Raw genomic sequence first — 13,051 nt, forward strand, 5'->3', positions numbered from 1 at the left:
ACAGGACCACTGGGGGAAAAGACACCATCATTCTCCTAGAAGGCATCTCGCCTGTTTACAAATCCCAGTTCTGTCACTCATAAGTTGAGCGACCCCACGATCTCTCTGCCTCAGTTCCTTCACCTGTGAAACGGACATAATATCTATCAAGCAATGTCATTGCGAGGACCCCATTAGAGATCGTGCCTGAAGAGCCAACACAGAGCACCGGGCAGAGCACGCGGCTCCTCCCCAATCTCCATGACAAGCAGGAAGGTGGCCAACGCCCTTATTTCCTCCCAGAAGACTTTGTGACTCCCCAACCACCCACTGCCTTGAAGAGCATGTGAATCCTGGTTTTGGAGAGCGTGCCACCCTGGCTACCAATGAATCAGACACATCAGCCTGCACGGGGGAAAGAAAACCAGAGCTTAAAGCAGGGCTTCTCAAATGCTGGTGCTTCCTGAAAATCACAGGGAGTGGCTATTTAAACTGGATACCTGGGCCTTGCCCTCAGGATATTCTTACCCAGGGGTATGTCTGCAGAACGATGCCATGGGGGATGGAGGGCTTGGCTGCACAGGAGGAGAAAGTCTCAAAGACGGCTCCTGGAGGCAGTCAAGCTGAGCTGTGCTGTCCCTCTTCCACACACTCCTAGGGCCCTGGGCACCTGTGTGCTACTCAGGGCTGACACAACACCAGAAGTAGCTGAAATCCATCAAGCACGAAGTGGACAAAGGTCCTAAGATCAAAGTAACCTCAGGGATTCCCTCCTGCAGGAAGCAAACCCCGAAGGAGCCAGAATCCCAATGGCTAATACTCGGCATCCTCTGAAGAGCACGCAGACCGAGCCCATGCTTTACCTATGAGCACAGACACCAGAGGAACTTCTCTAGCTGGACCTTCACATACTTTGGGGCGGACAAACCCACAGTCGCCTCCAAACAGGCACGCAGCCAAGAGCTAAAAGTGTTTTCCCTATTATGTATGAAGATGTGAACTGAGCTAAGGTCCTTGGCAGCACGGCCCCGACAAAATCGTGCAGCTCTGGCCTGTCCTGACTCCCAAGGCAGAGGAGGGAGAGAAGCCTCACAGAGTCAAGGGCAGCCCTCAATACCACACACCTGCCTCGGAAGCAAGGGTACAACCTCTCCAGTTTCCACGTGAGAGAGACAAGGGTCAGTGTGTTTCAGAGCAGGCAGGGCTCGAGAGTATTAGATCCAGCACAACTTATCAAAAGGGAAGATTCTGACACATGCTCCAAGACGAATCACCCTTGAAGACATAATGCTAAGTGACATGAGCCAGACACAGAAGGACAAACACTGTATGATGCCACTTATAAAGGACCTTAGAGTTGTCAAATTCATAGAGACAGAAAGTAGAATGAATGGTGGTTGCCAGGGGCTGGGGGAGAGATGCTGGGGACTCAGCAGTGAATGGGGACAGAGTTCCGGTTCTGCAGATGGACACTGCACAGCAGTGTGAATGTGCTCAATGCCACAGAATTGTACACTTAAAAATGGTTAAGATGATAAATTTTGTTCCATATATTTTACCAGAATTCTTTTGAAAAAACACACCTTAGACCAGCTTTTTGCCTGGCTTCCAGGAAGGAAAAGGAAAAGAACATGAAAGCAAGAGACCAGGCTGCGCAGAGCGCATCAGGGGCAGCCCCCTGTGGAGCCTCGGAGCCTTAAGCCCAGCGTGCTCCACCTGAAACTTGGGGCCCTGTTTCCCCTCTGGACTTGGTGCTTCTCCAGGAAAGCCTTCTAGTGGCCTTTGGGCTCTGACCACTAAGACCTTAGCTTTACGTCAGCCCCCAAAAGCTCAAAGAGAAGTGGCAGAATTTGGCACAGTGGGCAAATTACAGGGGGAGAAACAGAAGAGGAGAGAGGCAGCAGTTTGGGTTTCTAGATTCTTCACTCCATCCACTCCTGAAGAACCAGAGGCCCAGCCAAATTCCTCAGGCTCCCACTTGTCTGTGAGGCTGCCCTGAGCCCACCTCACCTCAACTTGCATTTAGGAAATTTCCTTTTTTGGGAATTTGCCTCTTCTCCACACCCACCAGTTACAGGGTATGTGGGTGTATTGAGAAAGAAATTTCCCAAAAAAGGAAAAGTGACTTCCAAAGGTTAGTCCCATCTCAGAGCCTCCTGGAAGAGAAAGGCAACAGTCAGCCCTTGGAGCCACACTAGGCCTGAAGGCCCCAGACCTAGCAGAAGGCCCCAGGCAGAAAGGCCTCTCGAAGCAGCCCTTGCGGCAGGCACCACCCCAGGGACTGCAGTCCTGCTCCTCCTCCAGGGCCTTCTGACAACCACCTTGACCCTTGCTCAGTCCCAGCCAGGCCGGGGGGTGGTGGGGCAGCCCTGCAAAGACAACCTTCCCCACTCTGCTCTCCGGAACCCTCTGGAGGTCACTCTCCCTTCAGCTGAGGAACCACTAAGAGTCGCAACATGTGACGCACCTAACCTCTCTTCCAGAAGCATCCCAGGTCCCACCTTCACCCCACAATGAACGCAGAAATTCTGCAGCAATGCATTTACAAAGTTGAGTAGTTCAATTCAACAAATACTTACTAGGTTTGTGCCACCCAAACCCAGCCCAGACAACGCAGAGAGATACCAAGAACTATCAGAGGGCCCAACAATGAAAAGAAGTCACAAACTAGTTAGTAAGACAACATTTAAACAAATAAAATGAAAACAAATAGTAACACTGTATAAAAGTCAAGCAACAATTTGGAACAGATTATAACTAAGCGTTAAGGGAACAGCCCAGCCACAAAATCTTACAATTTATTACTGCAGTAGATCAGCTCAAGAGGGATGAGTGGGTTGGGAAGGGGGAGGGCTGAAGCTAAGCTTGTCACCAGAGGTAGGATCAGCAGTAGCTACAGACTGCTCAGAGCTGCTGCCCTCGGAGACCAAACCCAAGATGGGGCCATTATATAGGCATGGTGGTCTGAGCATGCCATGGGACGTGAGTGGTACCTACATGCTCCCTGGGTAAAAGCACACATAAGCAGTTCTGCTAGCCCTGTGTCACTGGATGTGCAGGGACACCCCAGAGAAACCCCTCCATGCCAGGAATAGGCCCACCCCCATTCCACACCAGGCACTTAGCACACCAGCCAACAGGCTAACCCTGCCCCATCACCCACCTCTCTCCCAGAAATCTGACAGTGAATCCTTCTGATGGGGATTTTGGGATTTTTAGGCTGCTTAATTTTAAAACAGTTTATGATGAGGATTTTTAGGCTGGTTACTTTTCAAACTACAGATAAGAAGCAGGCTCCAAGGAGTGGAATTTGTTTGCCCTTTGATCAGAGACAATTGCATTTGTAAAGGAAATCTTCATGCCTCCCTCTCTGGAATTTGTTTGCCCCTTGTTGGGAAAACATTTACATTTCTAAGGGAAACCTCTATCTGTGAAGATGCCTCCCTCTCTGAGCCAGGAGGAAGGGGGGATGGCCTTATCTTTGAAGACTGTTTGGCAACCTCATGTAACTGACCCCCCACCCCAAAATCCTCCTTTGTCTTTAGCCGAGGATAATATTTGAGCGGTGACTTCTGCCATTTACTCAATCCGGTTTGATTTGTGGGACCACCAAAAGGCCAGACCAAACGGGCACTAATAAAGAGATAACTCACACACACCTATGCCTTAAATATTGGCCCCAACCCTCAGTTCGGAGCAGCAGCAGCAGCAGCAGGAGCTCTGACTGCCCGTGGGTCCTGTCCCCACGCACCAGCTCTGCCTGCCCATGGGTCCTGTCCCCATGCCAGCAGGGGCAGCAGCAGCGGCTCTGCCTGCCCATGGGCTCTGTCCCCATGCCAGCGGGGGCAGCAGAAGCGGCAGCGGCAGCAGCAGCAGCAGAAGCTCCGACTGCCCATGGGTCCTGTCCCCATGCTATTCCACACTATTCTCTAAATAAAAGAGCACTACTGCCAGATCTTGAGAGTCTAAGAAATCTTTCTTTCGACTCCTCGGCTCACCGACCCCGCATCACTTCTACACCTGTTAAGAATGGGTGATAGCAAGTCAAACATATTTTAATTTTTAAAAATAAAAATAATTTAAGCCATTGACCAGATCATGCAGGGTTCTCAGCCTTGGCACTGCTGTCATTTGGGGCTGGATCTTTCTGGGTTGTGAGTGGCTGTCCTGTGCATTGCAGCATGTTTAAGAGCATCCCTGGCCTCGACCCACTAGGTGTCAGTAGCAACCCCCTCCACCCCTGTGCAGTTGTGAAAACCAAAGAGGACGCCAGACATTAGCAGGTGGCCCTGGGAGGCACAACATCCCCAGTTGAGGATCATGCTTCTACTTCTGGGCACTCAAAGAGAAAACCTCCAGCGTGGCTGGAATTCAGTTCACACACAAGCCTGCCTGAAAAGTTCTCCTGCTCCAGGTCTCAGGACTCTGCTGGCCAGGTCAAGGCGGGAGTCTAGGCTTTAGGAGAGCTGACCTCGGGGTTGGAGCTCCAGGATTCTGGACTGTGCTCATCCAGGGAGCGGCCATGAAGAACAAGGCCTGATGCCGAGCACTGGCGCGGCAAAGGCCCCTCCAGCCCCTGCAAGAAGGAGCCTGCCCACAAGCACTACAGCAACGGCCATTAACACTGGCCACTGGGCAGCTGGTATCTGACTGCCTCCTTCACCTAGCCTCTCTTCAAGTGCAGCCCAGATGCTTCCTTGCAACTTTCCTCACAGGACCTTCCTAGCACAAGAGGGAAAACCCTCACATGCCTGAAACGCTGTTTTAAAGGTATTTCAATGCAACTGCCACTGTTTCTTTCACTCAAAGAAATAATGCCACTTCCTTCCCTGCAGGTTCAGGGTATCTGCACCGCCCAATTTGGGTAGATTAGTACTAACTGGCTCACCAATTCAGTCTCTTCAGCTCCAAAGTCATCTCCCAGAAAGGGGGACTCCCAAAACTCTCAATCCTAGGCATCCCCCACCAATGTGCTCTCTGCAGTCCCAGTTTTTCCTAGGACTTCTTTCTCTTCCCACGTCGCTGGCACAGTCCCACCTCTGCTCTAGCAGCACATGAAATAATACCCAACCAACACTCAGGTTGCTGGGAGACCACAGTGTACTGCAAGTGTCCCTACTCACAGCTCAGCAGCCTCCATCATTTTGGAGTGGCTCTCGGATGCAGCATGTGCCGACACAAAGGCGTCCCCAAGAGCGACCATCTTTGTGCTTGTGCAACTGAACTGAAGGGAATAATGGATTGCGCTGGACTCCAGTTAGACCTAGAGAAAGATTTCCTAACCAGAATAATCAGTCTCCAAGGATAAGTCCAAGCAACTCTGTTTTTCGGAATGGTTCATGGCCCAGCCCAGCCTGGATGCAATCCAGTCAACTTGGGGGCCCCTTCTCTATTGTAAGTCTCTGTGGGACTTCAGAATGGGTCAGCCAGGCACAGGGAGGACGGGACAGAGGAAACCTCAAGGTTCATAGGAGCCCAGCTCCCACCCCAAGGCTACTGCTCACATGACGGATGGCCAAGTGGGGAGAATACAGAGAGGCAGCGCTGGGTCTGCCTCCAGGCCTGCTTCCTCCCCGAAAGGAACTGAGGGTCCAAGCGCAGCAGTTGCCTGCTCCCACCTCTAGGAATTCTAGCACCCCATCGGCACTCACTTTCAACCCAGTCATCTCAAACTACTCTAGACCACAGGTGTTTCCAGGGCAAAAACTCTCTGTGGCCCATCCATGTTGTAGAAATAGTCTCACCAGGAAGAATGAGGAAGAAAATTCTTTTTAAGAAGGAGCCAATGAGGTGATAGTCGATATAGAGTATCATACCTACTAATTCCATACCTAGATATCATACCCATTAACTCATCCCAGAAACAGAGAAAGCAACATATCACAAAGATTAGGACCCAAGTGTGGAAACAACCCAATTATGGCCTACTCACATATGAGCTTTAATAACCCCCCTAAAATCCAGGTGTCCCAACAGTCCACAAGGTCCTTGGAGAGGACAGTCATCTCTGCTCACACTTCCAGAAGTCTGCTCTCAACCCTGCAGAAAAGATATGACGTCGGGGTGGGGGGGTCAACCTATTTTACACGGTGTGACTATGTTTTTTAGGACAGTCCCAATTGAAAAATGCTGCCCACGTGAATGCACACACACACTCACACTCAAACGGAACAGGAAAAGGTAATCAAATCTTCCATCTTCAACCCTTTTAAAGCTTGGAATTCAGTCATACGTCAGATTAGGAGAGACTAATCTCCTTCAGAGAAAAAGTCAGGAGATGAAATGCGGGGGGGGGGGGGGGGGGGAGAAAGAGCCAGAACGTTCCACCTGCTTGGTTTTCAGGTTTGCCTCTGGACCAACAGCAGTAAACACTAGTCCAGCCCAGGATGCAGGAAGCAAACCAAGTAAGCAGCAGGGCAGGAAGGAGCCCGCATGCCACAACTTAGTGACCACAAGAACACTGACCCCATGACCAGGAGGCCTCTGAAAACCGAATGGGATGAGTGAGACCAATCACAGCAACGGAACTGAGAGGCAGTCCTGGGATTACAGTGCGTGAATGCACGTGTGCTCAACTTCCACACACACGCCCAGAGCCAGCCCCCATCTGCCCACAGGTCCACAGCCTGCTCCACTTCTCTCTGCCTAGGAGCGCTCTGCCGAGTCCACTTCCTATCAGCCTTGAACAGAAGGGCCTTCTTTCCTCACTACTTATTCTCACCCACAACCACTACACATGCCTCAAACTAAAGGTCTGAGTTCTAAGGACCATCTCTACGAGCTGCCACAAGTTCTTAAAAAATTCCAGGCTCCCAAACAGAAGCCCAAGCGAAGAGCACACAGCTGCTGTGCTCAGAGACGATGCAGATGAAGCTGAGTTGAGGGGCATGGCAAAGGCTGGAGACGGGGAGTGGGCAGAGGAGGACACTCACCATCTCGTCCAGGGCGTAGCGCAAGAGGCCGTGCTTGTAGAGGATAAAGAACCGCCACTGCCATTTCTGCAACGGAGCATAGAGTGAGTGGTTAGGAGGGCTCTGGCTGCGATCTCTGCTTCCTGAGTCCCTGTGTCTGACAAATCTGTATTTACGCAACGCTGGTTCCACAGCTTCCATTGCTAGGGCAGACGGCATGAAAAGAGGGACCCATGGTGAAGAACGGTGATGTGCTAGCTAGGGGAGAGGCCCAAACCACCCACTGCAATTCCACACGAGTTAAGGAGATTTAATGAGACACCTGGTTTATTTTAATTTGCAAGCTCCTCGGGAGAAGAGATAGTGTGTTGGTCACCTTTTTGTATTCTTCACCGACTAACATGTGTCAGTATTTATTTGATGAATTATCTGACATGATATGGGATAACCTGAGAATGCCAGGCACTAATTCCCCACTTCTGAAAAAATCTGGGAAACTGCTATAAAAGCGTTGTTCCAATGATCCACAGGGAGTGGGAGACAGGGAAAAAGACAGCCGGGCTCCAGTACTCACTGAGGAGGAGCAAACTAACAAAAATCAAACCTGAGAAAGAGCAAGAGCAGCAGGAACAACTCCAACGTCCGGGAATGACGAACCGGCAAGGAGTGCCCCCCTCTACTCCCCACCCAAAGGCCAGCTGCTAGGGGCCAACAGTGGGCCGACAGCACTGACAGCAGAACAACAAGGACCTGAAGATAGACGCCTTCCTTTTGGTGGGGGGAAAACATGTCTAGAACATGAGACTGTTGGTCCCTGAATCCCAAAGATCATTATGAGGATCCATGACCTATTTTCACATTTCAAAAAGCCCAACAAAATTCGTACTTTTCTGGCAATAAGGCCACAAGAACTAAGTAAAATACCATGCTCTGCTTTGGGCCAGAATTATATCATTTATAATAATGATTTTCCCATCAGAAGCTGGAGATGGCAATTCTGTATGACCTAAATATAAAACAGGAAGGGGAACTGCTCCCTAGTTGCTGAAGTCATTGGAACACAGTTACCCCTGTGCTCCTCCCGCCTGGGTGGCAGGAACAGGATACTCAAACGGCCTTGCAAAGAGGACCTGTAGAGGGCTGGTTCCGCCCTTGGTGTCCAGGGAGAGGCCACGTGGACTCTTCTTGAGAAACATTTTCAAGACTCCTACTTGCTGTTTTAAAGTCAAAATCCATTCCAGAAGGAATTCCAAACACCCCAGATACAACGCAGGGTCTATGGGGCACTGTGGCCCCCACCCCAGAGTGCGGCATTCAGGTTGGGGGCAGCAGAGACCAAGAGGCAGGGCAGAAGCTCTCTGGAGGAGCCAGGGATGGGAAGGAAGCAGAGATGGAGCAATTTAGAGGGTGCAGGTGGCAGCACTTGGAAGCAAGCCCGTGGAAAAGGAAAGCATGTGTTTTAACTGGAGTCAAATCCAAAGGGGCTCCCTGGCAGAGGAACAAACCACTGGTCAGGGACAATGTTGGTTTAACCATCTCACTGCTCCCAGCAGCCCGTGCACAGCAGGGACCTGTCCTGGGCTGGGGTGCCCAGGAGAGATGAGGCAAAAGCAATGCTGGCCCTTGAGGCCCTTAACCCCTCACTATGCTCATTTGCTAAGCGCCCAGCCTGAAGCACCCGATGGAAGAGGGGAACTGCAGGAGGCAAGGCCTCGGCCCTGAAGGAACTGGGAACCTAATTAGCATAATACAAACATTTGCCAAACTGCTCTTTTGCCTTTTCCATTTAACTGTTTCTACAGTCAAGAGGACCCATGAAACAGGTGGCACCACATGAGAGCACCTCATTTTGAAGCAAACACCTATGAGCTCATGAAATGGAGGTTCCCTGCTCATCCTGCCATCCCACAACCCACTGTCCAGCTCCCTATCTCCCTCTTCCACTTGGCCAGTTTGCCCTTAGATGGGCCCTTCTCCAGTCCCTCCCACCCTGAGAATTCACTCTGACGCCCTTACCCGAGACTGATGCACTGGGTTGTCAAGGTGAGTCCCATCTGGAGCCAGGAGCAGCCAGCCACCGTAAATGGGTTTTGCCTGGAGGAGTAAAAGGAGAGCAGATCATCAGTGGTCTTAGACCAAAGAGAGAGAGAACAGGTTCAACAGCCAAGTTAATGACAAACACTCTCTGGAAACACAAGTCACCTCTGCTTAGCACACTCCATGCATCTCATTCCCTAGCCACAGGCTGAGTCTCCAAGAGAGATGTCTGACAGCAAGAAACTTGTGGGAGGTCTGCAGCATCTGGTGTGGAGAGGAGAATGCAAAACCCAGTGGAAGTCTGAAAAACTGCGAGTAGAGGAACTCCTAGGACACAGATGCCTCCTTCAAGCTCCTGTTCGAGCCACCAAGATCAGAAAACAACGGCATTTTCTTCAATAACCATCTGAGTGCCGATGTGTGCCAGGCGAACAACACAGTCAAAAGTCCTCATCCTAATGGCACAAAGCAGGGCCTGGGAGAAGAGAGACCCCTTCAGTGATGGCAGCCAGCGTGGGCCAAACCACTGTTGACTTCCTGGTTGTATGACCCTGGGCTGAAACCCTCTGAGCTTCAGTTCTCCCACTTGAAAGGTGGGGGCGATAACAATTATATCTACACCTCACGAAACTTATGTGAGGACTGATGACACAATGCAAGTAAAACTCAGCACAGGAATGGAAAACAGTGCAGCCACTGTGGAAAAGTCTGGCAGTTCCTCCAAAGGTTAAGCGAAGAATTCCACTCCTTGGTATATACACCCAAGAAAACTAAAAGCAGGTGCTCAAATAAAAACGCAGACGTGAACGTTCATGGCAGTCCTATTAAACAGTCACCAAAGAGTGGAAGTCACCCCAACATCCATCATCAGAGAAAGGGATAAACAAAAGGTGGCCTAGCCACACAACGGAATCTTATGCAGCTATAAAAAGGCACAAAGTACTGACAATGCTAACACATGCATGAACCTGGACATTATGCTAAGTGAGAGTAGACCCAAAAGACCACATGGCGCATGATTCCACTTCTATGAAACATCCAGAACAGGTACATGTACAGAGACAGAAAGCAGACTGATGGGTGCACGACACGGAGGGAGTGGGAAATACGGGGTGACTGCTAACAGGTAAGGGATTTCTTTTCAGGGTAATAAAAATGTTCTGGAATTAGACAGTGGAGATGGTTGTATGACTTTGTGAATATGCTAAAAACTACTCTGTATACTTTAAAAGGGTGAATTTTACAGTCTGTGAATTATATCTCAAAAAAAATCATAGCAGAAAAACACACTGAGCAGTGTCTGGCCTATGAGTTCAATCAATGTTAGCTATGATTATAATTTTTTTATATCCAAAGAGTTTCTCCTCCCCCAAGACCATGGCAGTCGGAGCTCAGCGTGAGCTAAAGATCTGGACAGCAACTCTGACTCCACCCCCCTTTTCAGCCAGAGCCAGCTGGAGAGAAAGGGCGGGGAAGGCACAACCAGGCCAATTTGTCCACTGCCCTCTGGAGGGCAGGACACAAATAAAGCCCAAACCCTCTGCCTGCTGTCGACACACACACTGATCTCCGGGTGAGCCTAAGGGCTCCTCTGGAAGTGCTTTTTATTCAACGCTCTCCAAACCAGGAGGCCCTGTCACACCTCTTCAGCTGGCAGCCTGGAATCTGTGGACTCAGAGAGGAAAGGTAATTTGCCAGAGGTCACACACCATCTGCCAAGAAGAACTCTCTTTTCTTGGCTTCTGCAGGTTCCTCAAGGCCCCCCAGGAAAGCAATGGTTTTTCCCTGTGAATGTGAACAGGGCACATAACGAGGGGCTTCGGGCAAGGGGCATGGAGAGGCCTGAAGAAAGTGAAAGACTGGCTTTGATGGACACAAGAGTGGGCACTGGCAGGTAACCAGGGGTTAGAGGGACACAATCCAGGAGGGCTATGGGGTATGTGGAATGAAATTCTGCCTGGGAAAGCAGAAGCAAAGAGAGTAGAGGTCTGTTTTCTCAGCAAACACCAGCAGCACCCAGCCATCCCCAGGCAGGTGAGCACGCTCGGCTTCTCTCCCGCACCACTCAGGGATTCACACACTTATCAGACCCCATCAAAGCTTGCACACAGGATGGAGCGGTCAGCACCGGGGCAGGACAACCCCCTGTGTGTATCCTGGGCCAGGTGACTTCCCCACTTTGCCCCTCAGCCTGCAGTTCTGTGACCTGTGAAACCAGGAAGTTAGACGACGAGGTCATGTCTCCTCCATTTCTGTCCAGCTTTTATTGTACATCAGCCTCCCAGTCTCTGGCTGCAGGGCTTTGAGACAGCTTCACATTATCAGCCACATCTGGGCTTTCCCCAAAAGCGGCAGTGGGAGACCCAAGGGCTAGCACAACTTCCCTCAGAACCCAGTCTTGGTCTCACCCTGGCCCACCATTGGTGTCCTTATTCACTCAACAAACATATACTCAGCTGAGTATGTGCATAGCCCCCATGTGCTGTACAGCAGGGAGCCTGCCAGCACCCACCTCGATTGGCCATGATTTTTTTCTTTTTTTTCTTTTTTTGCTGAGGAAGATTAACCCTGAGCTAACATCTGTGCCAGGCTTCCTCCACTTTATATATGGGTCACCGCCATAGCATGGCTGACAACTGGTGTAGGTCCACACCTGGAATCGGAACCCACAAACCCAGGCCGCTGAAGCCGGCCACACTGAACTTAACCATTATGCCACGGGGTTGGCCCCTGGCCATGACTTCTTTATACAGATCACCCCAAGGGAGACCCTTCCAGGTCGGCAGGTTGTATAGAAACGTAGGAAGGCCAGGTCAACACCGGGCATAGGGCCAGAAACACGTGCTCTGGGAGGAGGAGCAGGCTGGGAAGTGGGTATGTTCTATCAAGAGCATTTTCCAAGGCAAACCCACAGTGACTGAAGGCAGACAACAGTTGCCCAGGGCCAGGGGGATGGAAGGATTGGGGAATGACAGCTAAGAGGTACAGGATTTCTTTCCAGGATGATGAAAATGTTCTAAAATTGATTGTGGTGATGGTTGCACATCTCTGGGAATATACTAAAAATCACCAAACTGTACAATTTAAATGGATCAACTGTATGATATGTGAATTTCATCTCAATAAAGCTGTTTAAAAAGTCTGTGGAAGCAGAGATAAATGAGAAACTGCTCCTACCTTCACGGGTTCACAGTCCAAAGGAAATAGAGAGAGTCCTTTTCCCAAACCTAAGGAAGCCAAATCTGGGGAGGTACTGGGGGGGTCACTATGTAAGTCTTCAAGTGACTCTGCCCCCACAGCCAGATTTGGGAAACTTCATTCAAAGAGACAGGGACAAGGTTCCAAAGGGCAGTGACCCAGTCCATTGGTTTGTAGGAAGAGAGCTGGAACGTGCCAGGCACAGAGGCCAGAGAGGGAGCAAGAGGCAGCAGGCGCAGGCTGACGGGGTAGAGGGTGGAGCAAAGAGTTCCTAAAAGGGCTGACTTGGTGCCCACAGCTGGATGACAAGAGCCTCCAGATGTCTACTGTGCCATTCTACCTCCTCAGGAGACAGGGAGGTACCTGCCACCCTGCACAGCCATCCAACTGAGCAAATGACCGTGAAGGAGGTGAGGACCCCCAGCCCCACCACACAGGAGGGCGGCCTGAGGTGGAGAGGACTCTCTGGGCACAGGCACAGCTAAAGCAAAGGCACAGAGGCAGGAATGACTGCGTTTGAGGGGCTGGTGAGGAAGGAGCCAACCTAACCACACAAAGCCACTCCTGCTGCTTCCCTCCTCAAGCTCCCCAGCACCTCTACTGCGAGCCCCCGGACTGGAACCCACCCCACATGCCCGAGAGCCCAGCGCCAGGACAGCCTGTGGTCCTGAGCCGGCCACCCTGTCCTCAGCCCACAGGCGTGGGAAGGGCCTCCCAGGAAGTGCTGCTGCTTCTCCCACCATTTCTGACTGTCTAAACACGCCAGCAGCGGGCCTGGCCGTGGCGCTAAGTCCAGAAGTGCCCTCCAGAGCCACTGTCCCCACAGGACCAGAGGCTCACAAGCAGTTTGTAAGGCAGCACTGCTCCCTCTCAGGCCTCACCGTCTGTCCTGGAGAGGGGCCTCTGACAGGCTTGAAGGCATTCTC

At 51.1% G+C, this 13,051-nt stretch overlaps 1 protein-coding gene across 1 annotated transcript in view; it reads right to left on the bottom strand.

The window, feature by feature from the left end:
• LOC106836989 (myosin phosphatase Rho-interacting protein-like) overlaps positions 1-13,051 on the bottom strand; it is a 38,154-nt gene that overhangs the window by 7,297 nt on the left and 17,806 nt on the right. The window contains exons 2-3 of the mRNA XM_070485430.1: positions 8,907-8,984; positions 6,912-6,977 (exon numbers count right to left, since the gene is read on the bottom strand). Coding sequence (XP_070341531.1) covers positions 6,912-6,977; positions 8,907-8,984 — 144 coding nt within the window. The remainder of the gene's footprint in view (positions 1-6,911; positions 6,978-8,906; positions 8,985-13,051) is intronic.

The sequence above is a fragment of the Equus asinus genome, chromosome 15 (assembly GCF_041296235.1).
Source record: "Equus asinus isolate D_3611 breed Donkey chromosome 15, EquAss-T2T_v2, whole genome shotgun sequence".
NCBI classification, from domain to species: Eukaryota; Metazoa; Chordata; class Mammalia; order Perissodactyla; family Equidae; genus Equus; species Equus asinus.